General features: G+C 43.4%; 1 protein-coding gene across 2 annotated transcripts in view; it reads right to left on the bottom strand.

The window, feature by feature from the left end:
* The window catches only part of RAP1B (RAP1B, member of RAS oncogene family), a 29,316-nt gene extending 11,619 nt beyond the window's left edge, over positions 1–17,697 (bottom strand). Inside the window, exons 1-2 of one of the 2 annotated variants that reach the window (XM_015856296.3) lie at positions 17,618–17,697; positions 762–846 (exon numbers count right to left, since the gene is read on the bottom strand). In XM_015856296.3, the coding sequence (XP_015711782.1) occupies positions 762–818 (57 nt within the window). In that variant the 5' untranslated portion in view covers positions 819–846; positions 17,618–17,697. Of the gene's footprint in view, positions 1–761; positions 847–1,075; positions 1,154–17,617 lie in introns of those variants that run through there. The other variant, XM_085514869.1, reaches the window with a different exon arrangement.
* Between the last annotated feature and the right edge of the window lie 7,787 nt (positions 17,698–25,484).

The following is a 25,484-nucleotide window of genomic DNA, read 5'->3' as shown; positions in this document are numbered from 1 at the left end:
TATCAGGAAGTCAGAGGCATTTTCCTATGTGACTAAGTATTGCCAGGTAAAGCTGACAATGACAATACCACACTTTCTTCTAGCCACTGTCACTCAGAGCATAAGAATTAAAGTATGCACTGATTAAAGGTTTGTCTAACTGTTGGAATCCTTATTAGTTGAATAGGATACTGTAAAGCTGAATGGCTTTTACATTTGTACTTAGAACAACTGTGTCTTTCACTGCTCATCTGCAAGCACAGGAATTACTCATAAAAACAACTGCCAGCGCTTGCTAGCCTTAAATAGATTAAGATATTCCTGTATACCTAGCATGTAGGGCATGTTTAGCACAAGTGGAACTTTAAGACTGGCCAATTCAGAACAGACATGTTCAAATCCAGAAAAACTGCAGTAAAGGGAAAAAAACTGTGAGGTGAAGGGAAAAGTTATTTCACAATCTAAAATGAATTGTCAAGTAGGTCTTCCTTTAGGAACTCCTCTGTAGAAGAGTAATTCCTTAGCACTTAAAGCTGCAAATGTTTAGATCTTACTTTCTGATAACATACACAATTTGTACACAAACTGAAAGATGCAGAGTTCCCAGCTGGTCTGAGAACACCTCATGGTGTGAACTTCTTTAGTTCACAAACTAAAGCCCTTGGCAGCCATTACTTATGTTTATTTGTGCTCACTCACATGAAAGTAATAACGGTTAATAGAGAGTGTCAGAGAAAGAGGAAGACACAGGAAATATGTTTTAACTGCCTCACAGTACTTACCAGAGCAGACTTTCCAACACCTCCAGAACCAAGAACCACTAGCTTGTATTCACGCATGGTGCAAGAGAGAAATCACCCTCAATACCTAAAACACACAATAAATTATTCACTGACGCTGTTTGCTTAAATATGTAAGACACAAGCAGTTAAATACTGACATCAACTGATTAGATACCATAAGCAGGCATCTTGTAATAGCAAACCTCCCGGAGTCACTCAGATGCCTGAGGAGCTTGCAGTTTTACAAACGCATTTACAGCACTGAATTTCAGGTAATTTTTTATTGCTCTATTGCTGCAGAGAACGTTCATTACCTACAGTATTGATACAAAACTTCTATAAACATTTCTTCAATTTCAGAGCTATTACATATCCTTTCCTCATCCATCCCCCAAACTTCTGTCATACTGCATGAGCTTTTATAACTTCATATGCACACACGTGTAAGTGATTTTACCCATATAAGCTGACATGCATGAAACATCTCCAGTTTCCTCTGAAGAACTGCAGCATACCACTGACATCATCAGTGCTGGCTAAAAAAGCTGGACGGGAGATTTCTTTCAGGAACAGCATCTCTTTATTCCCCATAAACCACAATACAAATCTCAGCCAAAGTTTCTATCAGTTGACTCAGAGTTTGTTCTATATCCAGCACAATCACAATAGCACAATTCACTTCACCACGTTTGATAAAAAGGCTTCATGATTTTTAAATGCGCAGTCGGCATCTTCAAGCCACCAACTCTTAATGAAGCTACAGTAAAATGCTGCAAACCTTCAGCTAAATAATATATCCTCTATCACATTCGAGTTCTGTCATAAAAAGAAAATTGAATAAACCCTATTATAGCTGAGTTAACGGTTACCATTAATAAGAAACAATTATCCAAGAGGAGATAAGTGCGCATTTTCTCATTCTGAAACATTTAAAAGCTAAATTATTTAGAGAGACTTGTGTAGGAAAATGAGACCAACCCCTTCCCAGGAAGCAGGCATTTCTCAAAGAAGGGAGAAAAAGAACAGTGGGGTCCCACAAGTTAGTTGGAAAAAATATATATAAAAACTAAATCAAACATACAATAAACTATAAAAACATCCACAGGAAAAACTTGTGCTTAAATCTGAGAACTGATTATGTTCTGTTAGACAGCTAATGCACTTACAATGGCTGTGGTTTAGAACTATCTTGAGGCAATCAAAATACTGTCTGAGACCATTCCTCTCCAGCAGGCCAGGAGTTCCATGCTGGCTGTGTGCCTGCCTACAGCTGTCTGCCGTGTCTGCTTGCTCACCTTCACTGAGAACTAGCCTGCAGAACCAACGCAGATGCCGGGGCCTGGCTTTGGGTCTCACTGCTCAACAGCAGAACCCTCTGACTGCCCTGCAAGCAGCTGAGCTAAGGGAACTGCTCCCACTGCCTCGGGAGGAAGCTCTCTCATCCCTCCCAGCACTCAGCAGGCTGAGTTACCTGCCTCCATACTTCTCTCTGCCATGGAACAACAGCTGAGGAGTGGAAGCAAGGCAGGACAGGCTGCTCATTGGCAGCACTCTCATACCTAACACAACAACTTCTCATTCTGCCCTTTCAAAACAGTTTTCCTACACCAGAACCATTCACACCATGTTCATAATCTATTTCTCACCATCAGAGACATTCCATAAGACCTACCAAGCCATATATACCCAGCCGTGCTGCAAACACCAGGAAAAGGTATCATCTCTAACTAATGAAATGCGCCTTTCAAACTCCCGACAAGTTAAGCCTGCAATTACTTTACCTGTCACTGCCTTAAAACAAACATTCAGTTATGCCTTCATTTTTGGAAAGGTGTCACTGGAATGACATAGACATGGTGGGCGTAGGGGAAATCCCAGCACAGTAATTGGAGCCAACTGCAGCAATTTCACTGTCTTGCAAAGAATGGTTTGAGCAGAATTTCTCAGTATTCAGCCTGAAGTTAGCAACTAAATGTAGAAATGTCAGTAACAAAGGCTGACAGTAATTCAGAAGTAATAGAATTTAACCAGCACATACCAAATATCTGTTTTACCGACTGGTTTGAGTCACTGGTGACTTCCAGCAGAGTTTAATGCAAGCCAGGGCTTCATTTGGCAGCCAGGTTTGGAAGCTCAGTCCTACGTATCCAATTGCTTTACAAGACCCAGGAGCTGGTTTCACTACTTTTAGCATGGTACGTTATTGAAGCACATATATATGATCACAGCTTGGTCAGCCAATCCTCTTCATCCACAAAATATCTAAGCAAAAAGCTTGAACATCTCTGTACACGTGTCAACGACTGCAGCACACTCAACAAACGTTTCTCTGACCTTTTCTCCAAATTAAGGCTATGAACAACCCAAGTGATAACTTCCCCTTTCCCACGACAGCCCATCTGCCACTTGCATAACTACTCCTTGACTAGCAAAAGCACACAGTAATGCTTCAAACATATGCATCTAGAGCCCCTATACAGTGCACATGTAGCTTTGTCAGTCCAGCCAGAACTTCTTGGAACAAAACACAATACAACCTACTCCCCAGTACACTTTAAGATCAACATGGACATCTCTGGAACACCGCATGCAGCAGAAGCAGCATCACCCACTTCCACTTGCTCTACCACCTCACAGGTTCTGAATAGCAGCCCTGATGTTACTTCACTTTCATAACAAAAGAATTTTTTTCTGGTTATAGAGCTTTGCCTTCTCAGCTAGTAAACTACCAGCTCACAGAGCGACAAGCTGCTGGCCCACCATGCCAATCAATGCAAGAAAATTTTAGCGCTTCATTCTCCAGCGGTCAGCATGCAGTTGGCTACAAACACACCCAGCAGCCTGATCTAGGACACCAGTGTTGCCTGAACTTGACTTTCCAGTGATTCCTGACCAGCCTGACCTGACTGTGCTCTGGCTCAACTCATCCTTCTGTACCTCGTGCTGTACTGAATAACTTTGTGGTTATGGAGTTTGATTCCGCAAGTCAGTACTGACTGCTTGCATTAGAGACCTGATTCCTACTTTCACTTTCAGATTGAAACACTTTATTCTGGAATTAATACTATATTCAGCTCCATCTAGTGCTGACATGATTTCCTACTGACTTGCTTATCACAAATGATGGGAGTAGAGGAAGAAGATGGAAGATGAAGTATGAAAGAAGAGATTTAAGCCATAAAATAATCCAATAATTCAGATACCCTGATGGCATTTGAAATAACATAAGCCATTAAGCCTCATGCAAGACACTAAGGTAAGATGATCAACTATTAAAAGCTATGCACACTATAAAACCTGAAATGGAAGCTCAAGCTCTTGGTGGACTGATGGCCATTTATGCCTGATTTTTTTTCCCTCTAGCTGTTCTAAAACAGACATGAATCATAAACAGTTTCTCCTCACAGTCTTCCCCTTGCATATCATGTGGTTTGTTCCTTCTCCTCCCACCACAACAGGAAAAAAAAGTAGAAAAAAAAAGGAAGTAACTGGTGAAAAGCATGTAAATTAAGAAGCCACCTGCACTATCAAGGCAGGAGCTGAGAGTAGCACCTCAAGAATAGCTGCCAGATTACACTAACCCAACATTGCAGTAATACTCCTTCATTCTAAAGCAAGTAATTGTATTCGTCAACTGGAAAAGTGAGACAGGATCATTAGATCCTGTGATCTAACGACATGATCCCACTCATTCAAGTCAGGTGACAGGTCAGTTTGCATGTTCCCTAACTTATTCTAAAGCCACAACTGCAGCAGCGCAATCTTACCTACAATAAGACAGGGTGAAGTTCAACAACCATGTTTGCTTGCCTGTGTTCCACAGATAACTCAGGATCACGAGGACTGAGAAATGGATGTAAAAATAAAGAGCTCATTTCGGCACTGCACTTCACAGAGGCGATGTGACTTCAGTAACTACTTTGCACACTTCCTGAAACAGTGGCTTTACCAGTCTGCCCCAAGGCTGAGCAGTCTCCCATTTCTCAGTATTACTTTCTCTACTGCATATCATTAATGCACTCATGTTAGTACACTATGTAGGCTGATGTATTGATGTAATACATGCATTAATACATTAATAAGAACAATGCTAATTTTTCTCTCTCCCCTGCCTTCTCTTACATTGCTGGGGTTTTGGGGGGTGGGGAGGGTTGGAGAAATTAGTTGCAGTCTCATCCTCATCATGTTCTGAATAACAGCAGAGATTCGTTTTTGATCAGATAAAGTGGGAATAAAGAGGGCTTGGACGTTTTCTTAGACGTCTCCAAACAAAAGCAAATCAAAGTGATAGTCTTTAAGACAGTCAAGGAATAAAAAATGCTACTCTAGTGGTGTACAAAGAAGTTGTACATTTACTGTTTGTAAAGCCTTCCTAGATAGCAACCGCACAATAAAAAACTTAAAGAATTCAGGCAAGATTAAATACCATTTGAGGCATCTGATAGGAATTTGGCTTGACACAATAGTCACAAAAGCAGGTTTGATTTTTTTGGGGGGAGGGGAGGTTATAGGGGTAGAATTTAGTTTGCTGGTCTTCTTTCAACTCCTTCAACTTCCAGTTTTCTTTTAGCATTTGTTATGTGTCTGAGGAATGGGAAGCTAATCATTTACTCTCTCCAAGTGATATTAAATCAAATGAAGTTGAAACTGGAGCTCAGCTCCAGGCCAAAAAAGGATCTAAATGCAGTCACTCCTTGAAAATATCCCTGAGACAGACTTAGATGAACTAGTTGTTCAAGTATGGAATTAAGCAAATAGCCCTTCACAAGAACATTATCATTCTGAGAGCTTTATAGACACCATAACTCTCGTTCAGACCTTGATGTTCTGGTTGCATTGTGAAGCTGCAGTATATTCACTAAAATTTTCATAATGCTTTTGCCTTTGCATATTTATCTCTTTGAAAGAAGTATTTTGAACCACCCTACGGATAGTACTCTTAAACTCCTCTTAATTGTTTCCATGAGAAAAAAAGTTTTAAACACTACAATGGCAGATCAAGCAAATGAACTGACTGGTTTACCTGCCCACAGTCACCCACGGAGAAACTCACTAAGGAAAAAAAGAGATTCTACTTCTCAGAGAGGGGATACTGGTTCTGGGACAGAAGAGGTTAGTGGTCATACATTTGGAAGAACAGCTGTAGCTCATTCAGAGGACCAGGTCACCAACTAAGATCAGAGGATTCCATCTTCCAAGAGAAGATGCTTCTCACCCCTGGTACTGGTTAAACCTAATGGCCTGTACAGATTCCATGAAGTTTTGAGTCTTCTCCTGGTTTGGAGCCCCTTCTCCAGGGAAAGAGCTGATTAGAAAGAATGTGTGCTGTTCTTAACATTCCCCAAATACTTATGTGGAAGAGAAAGTACAGAATTCTTAGTCCTCAAATCCAAGTCGAGGAAAGATTTCTTAGAATTATTTTAGTGCATAAGCAACACCCTGACAACAGAATCCAAAACGGAAACTAATTCATTTCCTCTAACTTTTAAATGTCTTAGGAATGAAAGCGACTTAATTTCTTGCCCAAGAGAGTTAGTGATATCTCTTACAACTGTTAAATTAAAATACTCCAGAATTGGCTGTCACACTTATTTACAGAAAATATTATTTTGAAATCAATTTTAAAGACAAGATACAACAAAAAAAGTTGATAAGCTCTAATTAAACATATTTATAGCCAACACTCTGGGAAGTAGAGCTACTCTATTACTGACACACACTTTTTGGAAGCAAGTCAGCTGTTGAGTAAACAATCCCAGAAATCTTGATTTCCAGTTTGTATCTGATTTTGATGGCTTCTTGTCTCAACAACAACAAAAAGTATTTCAGAAGGAAAAGGATTGTCAGATAGCTAGCTCTTCTGGACTCTAATGCAGCAATTTTCCTTGGACAAAAACAATTATCTTCAAATACTTTAAATGATGCCAGAGAATCTTCAGAGGATTTTCAAGAAGCTGCCTGCATCCAGTAACATGAAGTCATTCTAACTACTTCAGAAGAAAGCATAGGAACAATTACTACAGCACGAACAGGACATAGAGGTTTAGGTTATTCCCCAAACAATTCATGGAGTCACTAATCCTACAGAGGCAGCTTAACCAACTTTCCCCCCCATTACTGACAGCAACTGCCTTGATCAATACAGCACACACAGACAGATTCCACAAAGAAGCTAGCATGTAACATCTGAATAGTCCCCCTTGGCTTCCAAAGTTAGAAGTTAGCTCCCAGCTAGATATTTGAAGAGAAACCTGATGCATGTTCTAAGGATGCAAACTGATGGCTGGAGATGAAGAATCACAGAATTGTAGAGGTTGGAAGGGACCTCTAGAGATCATCGAGTCCAACTCCCCTGCCAAAGCTGGCTCCCTGCACCACGTCACACAGGTAGGCGTCCAGGAGGGCCTTGAATATCTCCAGAGAAGGAGACTCCACCACCTCCCTGGGCAGCCTGTTCCAGTGCTCCGTCACCCTCACCTCAGAAGGGTGTGCAACTTGCAGTGTCTTCATACAAAGAGTAAAAAACAAGCTTGTTGCTGTTTTCAAAATGAGTGAAGCAATGTACAGTAAGTTACTCTAAATTACACAGTGTTCCAAGTTCAACTGGCAGCTTTGTGCAAAAATTCAAGTACGTCAATTAAATTTTGAGTCCCTTTTAAAAGTTATATTAAATCTATTTAAGACTTGGTTCGAATTTGTAACGTCAGATTTACTCTTATTTTTGGTAACTATCTGCTGTGATGTGCTTCCTTCCAATTTCTGTAAAGCAGCCACCATCCCCCACAGAAGCTGTTTGTGCATGTTCTACCAGTCTGACTTCCAGCTACAGTGATGAGCTCAGAATTCCTAAAAAAGATGAATCGCAAACGTTTTTGACTCTTGCTAAGAAAAATCCAGGCAGACAGCAAGGAAAAAGAATAGTCAGATTTTTAAAAATATTACAAACATTGAATTCAGAGAATGCATAATTACCGCATTATAACACTCTGCTAGGCACAAGCTAAGTATTCAACTACACAGCAAGTTCTGAGAACTCAAGACAGCAATTCATAGCCGTAAATTGCTTCTACTGTCACCACAGAGAAGAATCAGTGTTTGGCTCTAAAACCTGATTAATGGATTACTTAATCACAGCATACCAATGCACCTCCCACCGCATCCTTCTGATTAACAGCAGATACAAGCATGTGTTTCTCCTTGTAACTGCTATATCTGTTACAGGAAATTTTACCTTTTGACTTACAAAAGCTGATTGAAATAGCAGGGCTACAAGTAAGGTGTGCGAGCTTTCAGAGCTGAGGTAACTTCCCTTGTTAAAGAATAAAAAGCAACTCTGTAGTTGGAAAGTTACTTCAAAAAATAAACCAAACCAACAAGCCAGTCAGTTGGATTAAGAGACTCAACTCTGGAAAAAGGCAGCTTCGCTTCTGTCCCAGAAACAGACCCGTCCTTCAGTTCCATGTGGTGCTCATGTTACATGTGGCGACTCCAGCTCTACCCTGTGACACTGGCTGCTGAACCTTTAAGGCCTTCTCACCTTTAAACATAAGGAAATGCAACATCCAGCTGCAATTCTGGTACTTCCTGAATCTTTGTCCCCTTTGTTGATTTTTCTCTATAATCCACACATCAAACACACGCTAGGCAAAGCCTGAGCTAGCATTCTCATATGCCAATGTATGACCACTTGCACTACCTTTAATATTAGATATCTGGTTTAATTTGATTTGTTTACATTACTGCTTTTTGTAAGGGCGTGTACCAACAGGACAAGAGGAAATGACTTCACACTGGTAGAGGGTAGGTTTAAACTAGATATAGGAAGAAATTATTTACTGTGAGGGTGGTGAGACACTGAACAGGTTGCCCAGTGAGGCTGTGGTGCCTCCTCACTGAAAGCATTCAAGGCCAGGTTGGATGGGGCTTTGGGCAGCCTGGTCTAGAGGGAGGCATCGCTGACTATAGCAGAGGGTTGGAACTAGAGGATCTTAAAAGCCACTTCCAACATTTCCAGCCTAAACCACTCTATGATTCTACACACAGATTTTCTTTCTAATTACATCATTTTGTTTCTAGCCTCTTAAGACTGGCTGGTTTAGTTCCTTTACATACAAATGTTCAATAACCACCGAAAACGTCATAATCCCTTGAGAAGCCAACAATGGAACAAGAACCTGGAAAAATCATGTATCTCAAAACACAGTTTATGACAAATTGCATGACTTACAGCGCCCTGTCTCTACTGTATGATTTACAGTCGCTCCATTACAAACCAGGTTAGTAGCTCAAGATGTCTTCCAATTCTTGTATGTCATTTTAATTACTGTTAGAAGTTTTAGCTATTGAAAGGACACTAATCCTATGTAAATTGAGAATATTGGGTATTAGCAATCATCAACGGGAACAAAATTAGTTCTTCTATGATAAATGAACCATATCAAAGAAGTCTCAAGTAATTGCAACTCATGTCCATTTAGAACTTTCCATCAGTGCGTCCTTAATAGAAGTATGGTATTTGAATATGAGCAAGCATCACTCCCAGTTACTCAAGTTACGCATAATTCCCTAAGCAGTTCCTTTTTTTGAAGCTTGAGACTTCTGTCTTGAGGCTGGGGGGTGAGGGGAAAGGTTAGGAAAACAAAAAGAATAAAGAAAACACATCAACATCCAGCAATAGCTCCCATCTTCTGCCACATAGTGGTTCTACTTCTGCAATAATTGAGGTGTGTCTTAACTGCCTATCTTCATAGTTAATGTTTAATCTGAATCCGCTAATTCAGGTGAGTCTGTGCAAGAATGAAACTCCTAAAGGAAGCGGTTGAAACCTGGGCAGACGATACGTCCTGTGAGGAGAGGCTGAGGGCAGTGGGCTGCCCAGCATGGAGGAAAGGAGGCGAACTCACTGCTCTGCAACTCCTGAGGAGGGGAAACAGAAGGAGGTGTCAACCTCTCAAACATACCCTGACTGAAAGAAGACAACTGCCTAAGTTCACCTCCACCATCCTCGCTCATATACAGATGCACAGACAACTTGAGTTGCTCTGGAGGCAACTGCTAAATTGTTGTAATCTTCATACAAGAGTATTTTAAAAATCAGTGAAATAAAGGGTGGCTTATCTTCACCTGCCAGGCTGTAGTTCTGCATCTGCTCTGTGAGCAGCTGATGCATCTCAAGACAGTCCTCCAAAAATCTCATTTAACGGATCAGAAATTTCCAAGAGAGGGGAAAAAACATCAGACAGTTACAAGCAGGAGCCCAAAGGTAAGCAATTCATGCTTGGAAGCCCCAGCTTCAAGACATAATGACACCTACACACAAAGCTGAATAATGTTAGCCAAATGAATTTGAATCACACTCATCCCCGCACCACTATTACATGGAGTAGATCTTTAGTGAGTTACCAAATTAGTAAGGGTTGCATTTGTTTAATCAAGTCTCCACAAGAGTCTATTTGAATCTTCTTATGAGGAGTCTAGCTCTTGTTTAGACCGCAGTTACAGTTCCTCCGCACCTTCAAAGCTTGTCATTTACTGGAGAAACCTGTAGTACCTTAAGATTCGCTTTGCTGCTGAGTTAAATCAAACCCACACTTTCACAGGGTAGCAAAGGATGTCCAAAGCATACTAGAAATTTAAATCTGCTCTGGAGGTTTGGGTAGGAGGATCTTTCTAGATACAGACCAGCTTGTCTGGTCATCTAAGAATCATCTACCAGTCATACTATGACAGTCACCACACTATTTGAGCAAGTATTTCTGCTATACTCTAAACCTTTTATTGAAAGAGTTTCACATCCAGCAAATTAAAGATATGCATCACAACCAACCTATCTTTTGGGAAGAGACGGAGTGGAAGAACAACTTCTCAGTCTGTGCTGAGTGTTCCAGTGAAGCAAGTTTATCCTCCATGAAACCACACTCATATTTCCACATCGCTCAGGGTGTTCCCAGTACACCCAGCGCATCCTCTTCTCTGGTTCTCAAGATCTATGACTTTAACTGTCTGGAGATAAGGCTGTGAATGATCCCTTAGCTTCACTACTATTATCGCAGCCAACTGGGCAATCAGTTTGGAAAAGAGGCTTCGGCTTTCCTTTATGAAAAGTCCACCAAAGAATTTCATTCTAAAAAAGTACTTCACAGCAAGGCTGGCCAAGGCAGAATTCCATTAGCTGAAATTACAAGTAGTTTAAACTTGACAAATTTGAAAAGAATTGTAAACTGCATCTCATGATCTTGCCTCTGGCAAGGAGCAGGATGTGTTTCTAGTGTGCAAGACCGTACTTGGTTCAAAGTATCAGCTGCTGTACCTAAGCAAGGGCAAACTACTGAAGAATCAACACAACATGCACGTTAAGTCACTGGACTGAACTCACATTCCTAACAGAAAAGGCAGCTTCAAGTTTCATATCTTTGTAAGGAATAAAATTGTACAACCTACTTACTCTTTTTCACATGTAGTATTCTATTTATTCTCTTTAATTCCTATTCTCATAGGAGCAGCATTTCTTGTCTGAGTCTTAAGAAACTAATGAAAAGCAAAGACGCCAAACACTACCACATACAGCACTTCACTTTGAAACTGCTTTCAGTTACTCATTTTTTGCAGAACTTCAGCTCTTACACAAGTTTTCTACACCAGATCTCTGGCAAAACCCCAGTACAGCTCAGGTCACTTCCTGAAACAAAACGCTTAGGGAGATCAGGAAAGGAAAGAGGATCATAAAAAAGCAACGGGTGTGCTCAAATGTAATGAAGGTGAAAAGATAAACTATAAGAGCATGCAATGAGCCAAAACAACAATTCCAGGCTGGATGTGGCTCTGCGCAGCCTGGTCTAGTGGTTGGTGATCCTGCCCATGGGAGGGGGGTTGAAGCCAGATGATCATTGTGGTCCTTTTCAACCCATGCCATGCCAGCTATTCTTGCCTCTTCCAGTGCTTCTGCTAAATGCCAAAGGACGTCTACACAGCTTCCCATATTCTACCGAGGATTAAGACGACAATTTGGCATCAATTTCTAGACGTACGTTGTATTCTCAAGTAACTAAAATCAGCACAAGTTGGACTTTTCTCAAAGCATTTCACAGCACGCTAAGAACACAAGGCAGCTCATGTTGTGTGCTTATATTCCATGAATGCTGCTCATGTTAAACCATTTTGGAAATTCATCCATGGACTGGTATAATATGGGCAAGGACTATCAAGATGAATTCAAACTATCAAAGAACTCAAGTTCCTGATACTGCTCATCATCAAATCCACAAAGGCACACAGAACTTTGCATATACTGGCACCAATAGAATAACAAGCATAAATAGATGGACCACTCCCCCAACAAGGATAAGATCATGTTCACCAACAACTTTCCATTTTAAACAAGTCAGAAGGGTGACAAAAAGCTAGAATGGTGTAGATACACACTATTTAAACACAATTGCAGAAGCATAAGAACTGAGATATCACGAGCCGTATTAATTTACATACTTCTCCAACCCTAACAAAATCCTTCAACAACACTGCATGCAATAAGCAATCATAAGAAACTAGGCAGGGAGTGTTTTATGGGTCATCTTTTTTAAGGATGTGAAGCTTTCGGAACGTTATGTTGTAAGCAGTTTCATAATGAAAGATCAGAGGAGGGTTACTGACTGCATCTTAAATGTCTTAATGATTCACCTTACCTATTTAACGGTTCTAAGATGAATAAACAAGAGATTCCTGTCCAGTATGCCACTGGGCAGCCCTTGCACTAAACCATGTAACCTAGACACACAGGAACGCAGCTCAGTCCCAACTATGTCACCCTGCAAACAAATAAATCCTGTCCTAAATACTGTATTGTGGAAAGTAAAATTCTTAAGTACCTTCCACTTAGTGGATTACTTCCATTCTACGTTCAGGTTTGCCCTTCTGAACATGGAAAAAAAAAGCAACTAAACAAGATGTGCTGCAACTTTCCACTAGCTTTCCCATGAATCACTTTTGGGAGAAGTATTAGACCAGGCACTACAGAAGTTTAACTGCAAGCAAGAAGTGCACAACTAGAGGATGTAGCTACCAGTATTGTCCAGGTTCTGAGGCAGCCCAAGTAGCAGGCAGCACATCAGCTTCATCTTAAGTAAAAATAGGATGGCACACGATGTCTTAACAAAAAAGGATGTAGCTGGTCTGATCCTACAACTTCTGAACACTGAATTCAGTAGTGCTCAAGTACTGCACCTAGCATCGTTCTGCTCCTCCTCCTCCCTCCCATACGCCCCCCTCAAGCTCCATGCTAATAATGAACACATCTGCTGCTCATCTTCCAGACAGATGTGGTCACACCCCTTTTGCTTCTTCTTGATACATAAAGACTGCTCTAAGAAATTCCCCTTCATTGCAGGCATGGGAAATACCACGGCACAAGTAACTGGGTTACAGAAGATAACTGAGTGGGGAAAATAAACACCTGAAAAGCTAAAACATGAATATAGTGGAACGAAAAGGAACACCTGCAGAGTCTATGTGCACTTGGAAGTTAGGATAGATTAAGCAAAGAGAAGGCTAGCCAATATACTTTATTTGGGCATCAGAGAGTACATCCATTTAAGAAAAAGTTATGACCAACTCATTTCATATAAAGTTATAAGGAAAGGCACAACACAGAAAGCAGTGTTGCTCAACTACATCTCTACCTTTATTCCAGACTATCTGCTGAAGACAAAGAGTAATAAAAGCTTATTGTTAAAGCAAGTGAAGTTAACGCTCACTGTATGTACAAATTTTGATGCAAAGAACACATTTTCTTCAGAGTTTCTATGAGGAAACAGAAATTGTAATTACAGATGCTTGCTTGAAGGTTTCTCCTTAGTTATGAAAATAAACTGTTCCCCTGTTCCAGTTCCTCAATATTGTCCAGAAAATTAATGATATAAAGTTTCATATGGCTTTAAGATTAGGGTTACATTGAAAGGCATTTCATGAATTATCAATGCTGGCACGCAATATCCTTTTTGCAGAAGGACTGGTCAAATAATTAAGGTGTGGAACACCTTCCTGTGTTGTAACAGCTGCAGGAATGATACCCAACGATCCCTAAAGACAATCTCAGTCTGCAGAGAAACACGAGATGCTGTTTCTCTGCACGGGACGCAAGTGTCCATTAGAAGGGATGGGCTTTCCCACTTCTGCACTATGCTCCGGCCTTCCTCGCTTGGCCAAGAATGAACTAACCATGTGTACTGTAATTGGCAGTCTCTTTTCATAGCTGCATAGCAGGGACTTACTTCAAATGACATAAACTCCTTAGATTAATAACTAGAAAGCTGAATGGAACAATACAGTAGATACTGCCAAGCGCTGCTTCTTCTTCCTGGTTCAACTCTAAGAAAGTTCCTTTAGCTCCCCTACGCACTTTTTCGTAGGCTCTACAGTACCTTCACCCTGCTGCTTCAGCAATAAAGACTACTGCTAAAAACACTGCCTATGGAAAGAGATCGTTCTGAATAGCTAGAGGGCCCCCAAATCACTTTGTATTTCACAAGTTGCCTGAGAGGCAGGTTGCCAACCTGGTGTGTACAGCCTTCTTCCCCTTCCTTGCAGCCAGAAGACCGTGCAGAACGTCAAAAGTTCACAATCGCATTCAAAACGAGGTGCACACAGTTAAAAAAGAAAAAAAAAAGAGAGAAAAAGGCCTTTGAGTTACCCAGTGTTCTTTGGGTATTCTAAAGCAAGGGAGATGTGGGCCCTAGGCCAGTGCTCGCTGCCACTACTGAAGGCAGCCCCATTCAGCTGCTCCGGCAAGAAATGACTTGTGCCACCCAAGTCTCTGACTTTCTCCAAACTCTGCCTGCCTACAACAAGCAAAGTACCACAGACTTTTAAGAACATAACTTTTACTGTGCCTATCCCACTCAGTTTTCTTATGTTTGACAGGCCCTGAGACAAAACTGATACATCAGACACATCCAGTGAGATGCTCAAGCTCTCCTGCACCCAATCACTGAATAATTATGAGAGCCGTCACCTACTAAGCAGGTCCCCTATTCAAAAAGAAGGCCTTCCCCTTTTCCTGCTTTTTATGATGGAAACAGACCACCTCAACCATGTATGAGCAGGAAAACAATGTCTGCCTTCAAACGGTATCATGTAGTTTCTGTAGATACTCTCCATCTCTTCAAAGGAGGAGGCTGACTAAAAAATCCCTCCACCTGACCTAGATGCAACAAAGCAAGGCAGAAACCTGCCCCAACTCAGCAGTGACTCAACACACCGATAATATACGGACTACTTCAGTCTGCTTTGGCGCTTGTTCTGAAGCAGAAGAGTGGCACCGCTTCCAAACACAAGCTAAATATAAACTTTTGTTGCACGGGGAATACTTAGTGTTCTGTTTACTGAAGAAGTAATTTTGATTAAAACTCATAAAAAGCTTGAGAGAAATTGCAGAACGTGCTCTGAAGAATTAGAGCACTCTCAGAAGCCAGCGAGGTATCTGAAGGTCACCTCAGCATCACTGGGCAGTTCACAGAGCACCCACCCACTCTTACCACACACCCCAGAAGTGCTTTGAGCTAAATAACATCCTTGCTCCCACGAGCAGCTCTCTGAACAGCCAGCAGCGCTCTATGACAACAGGGTTCACACCACAGCAGTGAAGTGCTGAGCGCCCGAGTACTTCTGTGACTCCTGCACTTCTCATGTTGCAGATGATAGGTGGACAGCCTTTTATTTTAGCTCCCACGCTTACTGAGTGCTAGATCACAAGCTAAGTCGTCTTCAGCACACTTCCTTCCTCAGGAATTTCTTCCTCCTTTTGGAGGCTCTCACCTAGATTCCCATCTGCTTCTGTTCCAGAAAGGCGCTCAATTAAAAAGTCAGTCGGTTGCGCTCTGCAAAACTAGCACAGCACAAAGAAAGCTGTCATGGCTCGTCTGACATTTATTTTTGATGAACTGCCCTGCACAAGAGCTTGAGAAAAAAAATCACAGAATTTTAATACTGCTCAGAAAATTAACCCGAGGAAGGTATATAGTAACAGAAGCAAGACGCCCAATTACAAGCAGCACAAAAGACCGTTTGTCTTTTTTATACACAAGTTCTGTTTTTAAGCTTACAGTCTTTCAACTCTGTTTTGCACATTACAGCACCCCCAGGCAGGCAGGTGCTTCGAGCACCATCAGCTTTGCTAAAAAGAAAAGCAAAAAAAAGGAAACCCACAAAAAATCAAATACATGACGTGACCTTTATAGCACACGGAGCAACTCAGAGAACTGCAAAGCCTTACACTATAGTTGCAAGCTAAACTTTAAGCAGTTCATTCCAGTATGTGGAACATCTCTGAAACGCACAGGTAACAGGGAAAGAACACTGCGTGTTATTATTTAGGAAGTTTATTTGCAAAGCCTTTGATGTGAGCAACCAAGGCATCTTTCACTACACACTCAGCCCATTTTTAGGCCGAGCGAAGTCTGCAGCACAGACTTGGGAGTGAGATGGGAGTAATGAATAAAGCAAAATCTCTTGAGTGTTCTAGAAATTAACTTCTGTTTTCCAAAAGCTTGAGATTTCAGTACAAATAAAAGGCCAAAAAGCAGATCGCTGGACTGCTTTCTCAAGTCTTCTGCAAAGCACTTTCAGAACGGAAATAAATTTATAAATTTATCTCTGAACGATTACTAACATAAAATGAGGTGATTGCTGCTTTGCCTTTTAATTCTAATTTATTAGGGGGGGAAAAAAAGTGCATTTCATCCCTTCTTTTCTGTAACAGTGATTTCAATGCACATTTTGCCACAAAAGAGTGCTGAAGAGTCATTGCCATTCTCTGTCTACGTACTTCGTATTAGGATAAAATATAGCTGCTATGTGCTGGAAATAACAAGTCCCACTAATGAAAACATCTAAATGCAGGAACACATGCAGAAACCGCAATTTTCAAGCTGAGCATCTCTGAAATATCCTTTTTATTGGAGCTGCAGCACCTCCCTGTCACACCCCAAGGATGACTTGTACTGCTTGGAGGGGGAACAAGCTCCAGACAGAAGGGCAGATAGAGCACACTGATGGCTTCTGCAGGAGCCTGGCTGCGCTATACCCTCTTTTTGTTATCCGAGGACAGCGCAAAACACTCCGATTTCATTTCATCCCTCTGAAAACTTTACTTTCGCTTCTATTGGACATATATCTCGATGGGAGGATACATATATATATATTTTAGGGGGGTTGGGGGGGGATGTGGAGGTGGGGGTGTGCGTTCCGCTGCCTCGGTGCAGGCAGCATCCCTCGAGCTCTTCCATTTGCTTCGCCGCCGGAGTTCAGACGTGCCGATGAACACCGCTGTCCCTTCCGGCCTGGGGCTCCGCGGCTCCCCTCCACCCTTGGTGCTCTCTGTTGTTCACTGGGGCAGTACCCGCTGACCGCTCCTCGCGGGGCCGCCCGCTGTGGCCGCACCCCCCGAGGCCGGGCGGGCCCCCCCCGGGCCCAGCGGCCGGAAGCGGCGGCGGGCGGCCGGACTAGGTGGGGCCCGGCTCGGACTTCCCGCTGACAACGGCGGCGGCTGCGGGGACCTGGTCCCCGGCCGGGCGGCACCCGCCCCTCCCTCGTCTCTCTTCCTCCCTCCCCGGCGGCCCCGAGCCGCGGGGTTACAACTTTCCGCTTCCGCTCCAACTTCTGCGGCGGGCAGCGGGCGGTATGGCCGGGCCCCGCACTGCCCCGCGCCTCAGGCCGGGCGGCGGCGGCTCCTCCTCCGCCATGTTCCAGGCTCCTGCCCCTTCCCTCTCGTCGCGCCGCTCCCCGTCTCACACCCTCCCCCTCCTCCTCTCCCACCTCACCCCACCGCCACCCCCCGCGGGCCCGGCCGGCGCCCTCGTTCCTACCGGACAGCGCCTCCGCTCCCCGCCGCCGCCGCCTCGCCGGCCGAGCCCGCTGCGCTCCGCCCGCTGCCGCTCGCTGCTGTGCTGGGGCGCGGCTTGGGGCCGTCGCCGTGACGCCGCACGCCCAGCCTCGCTCTGGCGCGGCGGGGGCGGGGGCGGTGCGGAGGGGTGGGCTGACCCCAGCGCCGCGCCCCCAGCGCGCAGGCGCGGGGCCCTCCCCCAGCCCCTTCTCTCCTGCCCCCACCCGCTTGGCCCCCCTTGCCCTGAGGGGCGGCCCGGCACCGGGCGATGGGGTGTGCTCGGCCTCGGTCGGCAATGGGCTGACTGCGAGCCGCTGTGGGGCTGTCTCCCCGCGGCATGAAGGGAACGAGGGGGCGGGGGAGGCCGGCCTGGGTGTGGCGGGTTGGGAGCTCGCATCCCCTCAGAGGGGATGTTGGTACCCGGGGATGCAGCGCCTGGACGGAATGAGCCTGGGCCTCCCAGCCGTGTCAGGGGAGGTTCCGAAGCTTCGCACTCGGTCCCTTGTCGAAGGAGGCAGCGCTATGACCGCTCCAAAAGGGTTCTGAGATCCGTGGACTTTGGAAATGTGGCACTCTGCTATAGGCTGTTACTCCATGGGCTGCTACACCTCTGGGTGCCCTCATCAGCCCCACGCGTACAATATGTTACATCCTGCACATACACTCTCCATCCTTTCTTTTCTTTCACCATTAAATAACATAAGGCACTTTTAACTCTCCCTGAGCACCACTTTAATTTTTCCAGTCATAGTATCACAGTCTCATAGTCTCATAGTCTCGTGTGGGTTGGAAGGGACCTTAGAGATCAGGAAAAGAGTCCAGAAAAGTTTTCCAGTCGGAAGAAGTTTAACCGCCAGATGTTAGAAATAGCCGTTTCAGTGTGTGTGGGAAGTGAACAGTTAACGCGGTGAGCACAGATAAAACTTTTGCCAGAGGAAGCGGCGTGGTGTGCAGGGCTGACAGGAAGCTGCAGCGAGAGGAGTGGGTGTGGAGGAAGCAGGGCCGCTCCGTTTGTGGCACAGAGATAGAAAAGGGGAAAAAAGCGATGACATTTCCCCCCCGTTACACGATGGAGAGGGCCCGGCTAAAATGGGAGACACACAGCGTGGGGTGGGTGTGTGGGAGAAGCTGGAGGTCGGAGCCAATGGAGCCAGAGCAGCCACTGGGATGTGCTGCCTTGGTAGGAGCAGCTTTGTTGAGGCTCACAGCACCAAGAAAGTGACACGTTGCTTTTAAATCCTAGATGTCATAAAATCTCTTCCGAAGTCCAGACAAATCTCTTGGTGTTGTGCAGCTTAAGCCCGCATGCGGTACTTTGATAATGAATCCCCGTAAATGATGGATAATACACGAGAGCTGATGCTGCAAGAAGCCGAGTGTGCAGAAATGCAGTTGGTTTTCAGCAGGGCATCCGTTGTGGGGCAGAGATGTTGAAATAGATGATGTCTGTCTAAACTGTGAACCAGAAGAACATCTCTTGGGTTGGCTGGGAAGTTTATGTACTCACCAAACAGAAGCAACATCGGTTTCTTCAGACTTCTTTGTCACTAGATGTTATTATCCGCTCCCAGCAATAATCATGACACCAATAAAAAGAACAAACAGGAAGATGTATCCTCTGCCCTCCCAACTTTTGTCGGTGACCTAGATTAATCCCAAATAACAAGCAGTGTTCAGAGAGCAGATGAGTGCCATTGCCAGAGTAGTACTTTGCAGTGTGCCTTTAATTGCCCTGTGCCTTACAGGCAGTGTGGTAAGTATTGTTCTTCGCTGTGCAACAAGAAAACAGGAAGGGGCCTCTGGGAGTTGGATGAGTCTCCTGCAAGCAGGTCTTGGTGTCTGGGTTTCACAGGGGAATCTGAAACTCATTATGTTAGAATAAGTGTATATACACATATATACACATATGGATTACTTAGTGCAGGCATACTTGAAAATTGAACACTGTAACTAGAAGAAATACGCAGTTAAGATCCACTCTGAGTGAGAGAGGCCGAGAGTTCCTTTTTCCTAACTGTCTGGACTGCGTATTTTGCATGTAAATCAGGCTCTTAAGTTTGGATTTTCCTATGAATCGTTTGGTTAATCCTCAGCACAACCCTTAAACTGGCTTTACTCATATCAGTGTGGCTGTGAATAGAAACTGGGTATCCAGCTTATTGTGCTTGAGGTGTGCCTGAGCCCCTCACAAGAGTTACTCCAGTGTCTGCAGCAGTGTGAGGCTCCCATGTGGCACATCAGGTCTTCAAGGAACTGGAAACATGGGGGATATTGGGTTAAAATGCTGTTGGGTTGACTAACAGTAGCACAGCCACATCACATCAGCTTTCCTGCTTGGCTGGCCTACTTGTTCCCAGCATCATTCTGTGTTTTTCCAAAGATGCATGGCAAATGCTTAGGTTGCACACTCACCAAACAACAACAAAACAGTAGAGAACCCGCCGATGCCCATAAACCTGAGTGACAAGTCGATCCTTGGCACGCTGTACCACTTGACCTCTGTCAAGTAACTTTGCCTCCCTATTTGCCAGTTGCCTGCCTGTACTTTGTAAACCTCTTGTGTCAATGAGTGGTGCTTACGGGATGTCGATATTGCTCATCACCAACACAGAGAGCTGTCTGATAATGTCATGGCTGCTGGGAGGAACGGCTGCAAGGCAGCACAGGAGAATCTCTCTGCTGGAGAAGAATATGAAAACACATCTTGTTAAAGATCCTGTGGAATTACTGTGGAGGAGAGTTCATAAATTGCTTGGGTGAAACTGAAGACTGTTTTTCAAGTGATGCTTTAATAAAGGTTGGACAGAATGGCCTTTGGTCACCTCCCTGTAGTTCTTCTAACTTTGCCTGCATTGTTTTTGCTGGGGCTGCATGGGTGCTGGAGCAAAGAATGTGGCTCTGTTAGTACTGCAGTTTCATTACTGCTGAAATGCAGCCATCTCTGGGACAGAATGCAGAGCACACTCGTGCCAGCAAACTCTAGGGTTTAATGGGTATGTGGTGCCAGAGAATGTTGCCCTGGCTGTAGGCCAATTAGCTGTGAACTTTTCTAGAAATTTGTCCTGAAGGGAAAGAAATGTCATCTGGTTAATCTAGGAGGGTGCTTTGCTTTCTAAGAGGAAGCAAAGTTCTTGTCTGTTCTGCTGCATGGACTGAAAGGGTTCAGTTCGTAGCTTGAAGGCTCTATTGTTCCAACAAGAGAGTGTTTACCAGGTCACAACGTGCTTTGGATCATGAGAGCAGCAAGGAGACAACATCTCTGACACTAAAGAAGAATGTCTGTTATCTCTGAGACATACATAGTTGTGTGAGACATCTTTATCGTTCTTTATCCTTCACTGTTATTTTCGCTCAGAATTTCTCCACGCTCAGAGATGTAGTAATGTTGAGTGGGAATCCTTGCCTGCCAGAATAGCTCCTTCAGACATTGCATAAATGTTTCTTCCCCTGCAAACTGTGCAATTTCTGTGTCTCCTCGTCTATTCAAACAACTCAGCCTGAGATTTTTACACCGATAATTATCAGTTCATCATCTTCACTTCTGATGTAGCTTCCTTGCAGTGCTGCATCTGAGCCTCTCTCTGTTTCACCTTCTTGTTCTATTGCCATTTATTAATCAAAGCTGCTTAACGTGAGCTTTAATCACTCCAGACTTTATTCCTCCAAGCCTTTTTTACTTTCCATGTTTTCTTCATCGTTGAGGAAAACTCTAAATCACTTTTCTGCTCCTCTTCCTCCTCCAGATTATGTTGAATTATGGCAGTTTCCTATCATATAAGGATGTTCTTTGACTCTCTTCTCATTTATCTGCCACAGTCCCTTACTGGTCTATCTCTCTTCCATGCTGTTGGCCCAAATCCTTTCATTTGTTTATAAAGCGTAACCCTTCCTTTATCTTTCTGTCCTTTTATTTATTTTCTTTCTTTCTTTTCCATTTGATAACTGTTTTGTGGGCCAAAATCTGCCTTTGTTTTTCTAAGCTGAGAACACTAATGAAATCTAAAGCAATGGACATGACCGCAATCTAAATTGTAAGTATCAACATTTACTTTTGGGGCATCATTTTTTACATCTGTTTTCCCTTGCCTTTGAGAGGCTGTTTTTTACATCACCACAGTTTCTCCAGATAAAGCGCAGAATGGCTGTTTCACAACATGGTTTTCATGTTGTGAAAGCACAGCGCTCACAATTGCAGGGAGATTGTAGAAAATGCCCTGGGCTTTGGAATTTAAACTCCTAAAAATAAGCATTAATTTGGTAAAAGGAAAAGCCTACTTTATTTTATCCAGTGTTGAAAAAGATCTTTCAAATTGCATTGGACCAACAGCTGATCAGATAATGAACGAGATGATCACAGTAACAGAAGTGTTTTAAAAGAGAAAATGAAGAGTAATACCTCCAGCTGGAACTAGGCAGTAATTACCTAGAGCATAAAGTGGCCAAGGTACAAAGAACTTCTCTTAAAGAAACAGGAAAAAAAAAAAAAAAAAAAAAAAAAAAAAAAAAAAAAAGAAGAAGAAGAAGAAGAAGAATTCACACATTTTTTAGTTATTACAAAGCTTCAGAAGTTTTCCTTCCCTCCTTCTCCGTAGGACACTTAGTGGCACATGATGCAAACAGGAGGTTACCGCCTTCTGAATCACTGCCTCCTGTGATACCAGGATGGTTCTTCAAAGTCTGCCATAAAAGGGCTGGGTGCAGTGACAATTAACTGGTGATGACTGATTGAATCACACGTCAGATAACATGGCAGCATGACGTTCAGAACTAATGCTCAGTTTCCTCTGTTTGTACATATATGTTCTTGCTCAGAATGACCTCCTTCACCGTCAGCAGAGCTTTCAGAGTAATGCACAGAGCAGCAAATCTCAATAGCTCAAACAAGGACACCACTTGAGCCACACTGAAAGTCCCAACCTCATAAATGAGAAGTGGGCCCTTTCGGTCCTCTTTCACCAGAACATGGAAGTGCAGAATTTTAACCCGGGAAAGCTGTGCTTATAATTATTATGAATGTCAGTGCCACGTTTTGACTATGACAACCTTTCTTTTTTTCTCTGACCTTTCTTGTTGTTACTCATTTTTAGCATATTCATTTGTATCCAGATTCAGGTTCTACTGAAAACAGAGGAAAAGTTACTGTTGATTTTAATGAGCTTTATACCAGGACTTAAATTCAGCTCTTTTGGGATGTGCAACATTTAGCAATACTTGCATTTAAAATGTATATTCACTTCTGGTTTACATCAATATTAAGACAGGAGCAAGTATATTTAACAATGACAGGTCTAAAAATACTCAATATTTTTTGTCCTGCTTCACCCAGCTGCAGAATGATGTCCCAATTAACATAACATTTTGCACTGAAAAATAGATATGACTTTTCTTTGCTTCTTTTCATTTCTGTTCACTTCAGAATCAAGCCTTAATTAACACAGTGGGCCAGAAGCATTCAGAGGAATCTCTTGAAATCATTAGTTACGTTAGCAGTTCATTACTTTTGGTACTCAGTTTGGCTAGAAGAACAAAATGTACGGCGTGGATAGCAGAATGTATTTCATAACTTCATTAGATCATTTTCTCCTTAGCTTGCTCTGTGGACATGGCCTTGTTCTGCCATATCTTTCCCCTGGCCATGGAAGCTGAAGCTGCAGCCCAGGAGGGAGGCTCGAATGAGGACTGAGACTGTACATCAAGGAATATGTGTATTCCTTACTTTTCAGCACTAGCCATAAAGCAGGGTACTTTTCCTCCTTTATTTTCATGAATGTTTTTGCAAAAAGAATACTTTTTGTTTAGCTGGCAGAACTTCCTTTTATTTTAACATCCTTCTTAACAAGACCATAAGTAACTAACCCCTCAAGCAGCTACAACATGTTTACCATTAATCCAATGCTTATTTTAGTGGGATGGTAGAATTTTAGTGATTTTTTTATCACAGTGGAAAAAAAACCAAACAGAAGTGTTTTGACAAGCTTGCTGGTTTTGGAGGACTGTGTCTATTTGGGGTGCCTTAAACACAGCATAGCCAGACAATCAACAGGAGTGATTCTCCTGCTATATTTTGTGTTGGTGTGGCATCGCCTTGAGTATTGCATGGAGTTCTGGGCTCCACAGTATAACAGGGATGTTAAGGTCCTTGAAACCCTCCAGAGAAGGGCAACAGAGCAGGTAACTGGGCTGGAAGGCATGTCCTATGAGGAGAGGCTGAGGGCACTGGGCTGCCCAGCCTGGAGGAGAGGAGGCTGAGAGGTGACCTCAATGCTCTCTGCAGCTCCTGAGAAGGGGAAGCAGTGGGAGGTGCCAGGCTCTGCTCCTGGGAACTGATGGCAGAATGGGAACAGCACAGCGCTACCAGGGGAGGGTTGGTCAGTTGAAAACAATTCTGTGCTGTGAGGGTGGTCAGACATTGGGACAGCCTTTCTAGTGAGCTGGTAGATGCCCTGTGCCTATTAGTGCTCAAGAGGCATTTGGACACATTTGGACACTGCCCTCAGTAATGCAATTTAAGTTCTGGTCAGCCCTGAAGTAGTTAGGTAGTTGGACTAGGTGGTCTCTGAAGGTCCCTTTCAACAGAACCACTCCATTGCATCGCATTCCAGTGCATTCCATTGCATTCCGTCCTATTCTATCCTATCCTATCCTATCCTATCCTATCCTATCCTATCCTATCCTATCCTATCCTATCCTATCCTATCCTATCCTATCCTATCCTATCCTATCCTATCCTCCCCTCCCCTCCCCTACCCTCCCCTACCCTACCCTAAACCATCCCAACTTTAAACCAACTCCAAATACACAGGTTGCCCAGAGAGGCTGTGAATGCCCCCACCATGGAGGCATTCAAGGCCAGACTGGATGGGGCTTTGAGCAACCTGATCTAGAGGGCGGTGTTCCTGGTTGTGTTGTAGCAGGGAGGCTGGAACTAAATGATCTTAAAGGCCCCTTCTAACCCAAACCACTCTAATCAATAATTCTATGAAATAAATTGCTACATTTGCTACAGGCTGAGGCTCACAACCTGGTCAGGAAAAGTTTGACACTTTTTCATGTCACGTGGGTGTTCTAATAATCACAGGCATCAGAGCTGTGCAGAACGTGCTGGTGACCCTCTCTACTTCTGCTCACTCCTCTCTCTGTACTTGGCTGCCTTCTTGGTTTATTTCAGGGTAGCTTACCAGCTTGTAGGCCTACAGCCTGTTTGGCACTTTCTGATATTACATTTGGATGCAGAGTCAAATTCCTTCTTGCTTCTTCCCCTACCTGATATTCTGAATAGGCAATTTGTGTAATAGATTTATTTTATGAATCCTTTCATTTTACTGCTGCTACTCTATGCGGTTCTGTTGAATTTTGAATGTAAGGTTTGCTAATATCCCATTCCCACGAGATGTCTATTTTGTTATATTCCTTCAAATTTTATCAATAGAAATACTCCTTTGAAATACAAATGCTGTCTCCTCCAAACCTTTCTAACAAATTCAGAATTGCTTCAAGGTCCCAAGCCTTTTAACTACCTATGCACTAAGCCAAATGTTCTATTACAACCTCAAACTGCATAAAATCTATTCTAATTTGAGCCCTAGACATTGTCCTGCTGTTCAGAGATGGCTGTGTGAGAGAGCCTTGAATCACGACCAGGGTCAGGGATGGAGCAGAGGCCACTGCATTGGTGTTGGGTGTCCTCGAGTGAAGGTGGTGCCATGTTGCCTTTGTGCAGGGTTTCATATGTGAATGTGATACTCCTCTGTTGTGCATTTGGTTTGTATGCGCAGCAGGGCATTTTGGATTCAGCTCAAGTGAATGGGACATGATTTTAATGATGCAAAACACAACAAAACTTCCAGTTT

Source organism: Coturnix japonica, chromosome 1 (genome assembly GCF_054131305.1).
Source record: "Coturnix japonica strain WE chromosome 1, WE-NBRP24, whole genome shotgun sequence".
Taxonomy (NCBI): Eukaryota; Metazoa; Chordata; class Aves; order Galliformes; family Phasianidae; genus Coturnix; species Coturnix japonica.
This window is presented reverse-complemented; position numbering and strand designations above follow the sequence as displayed.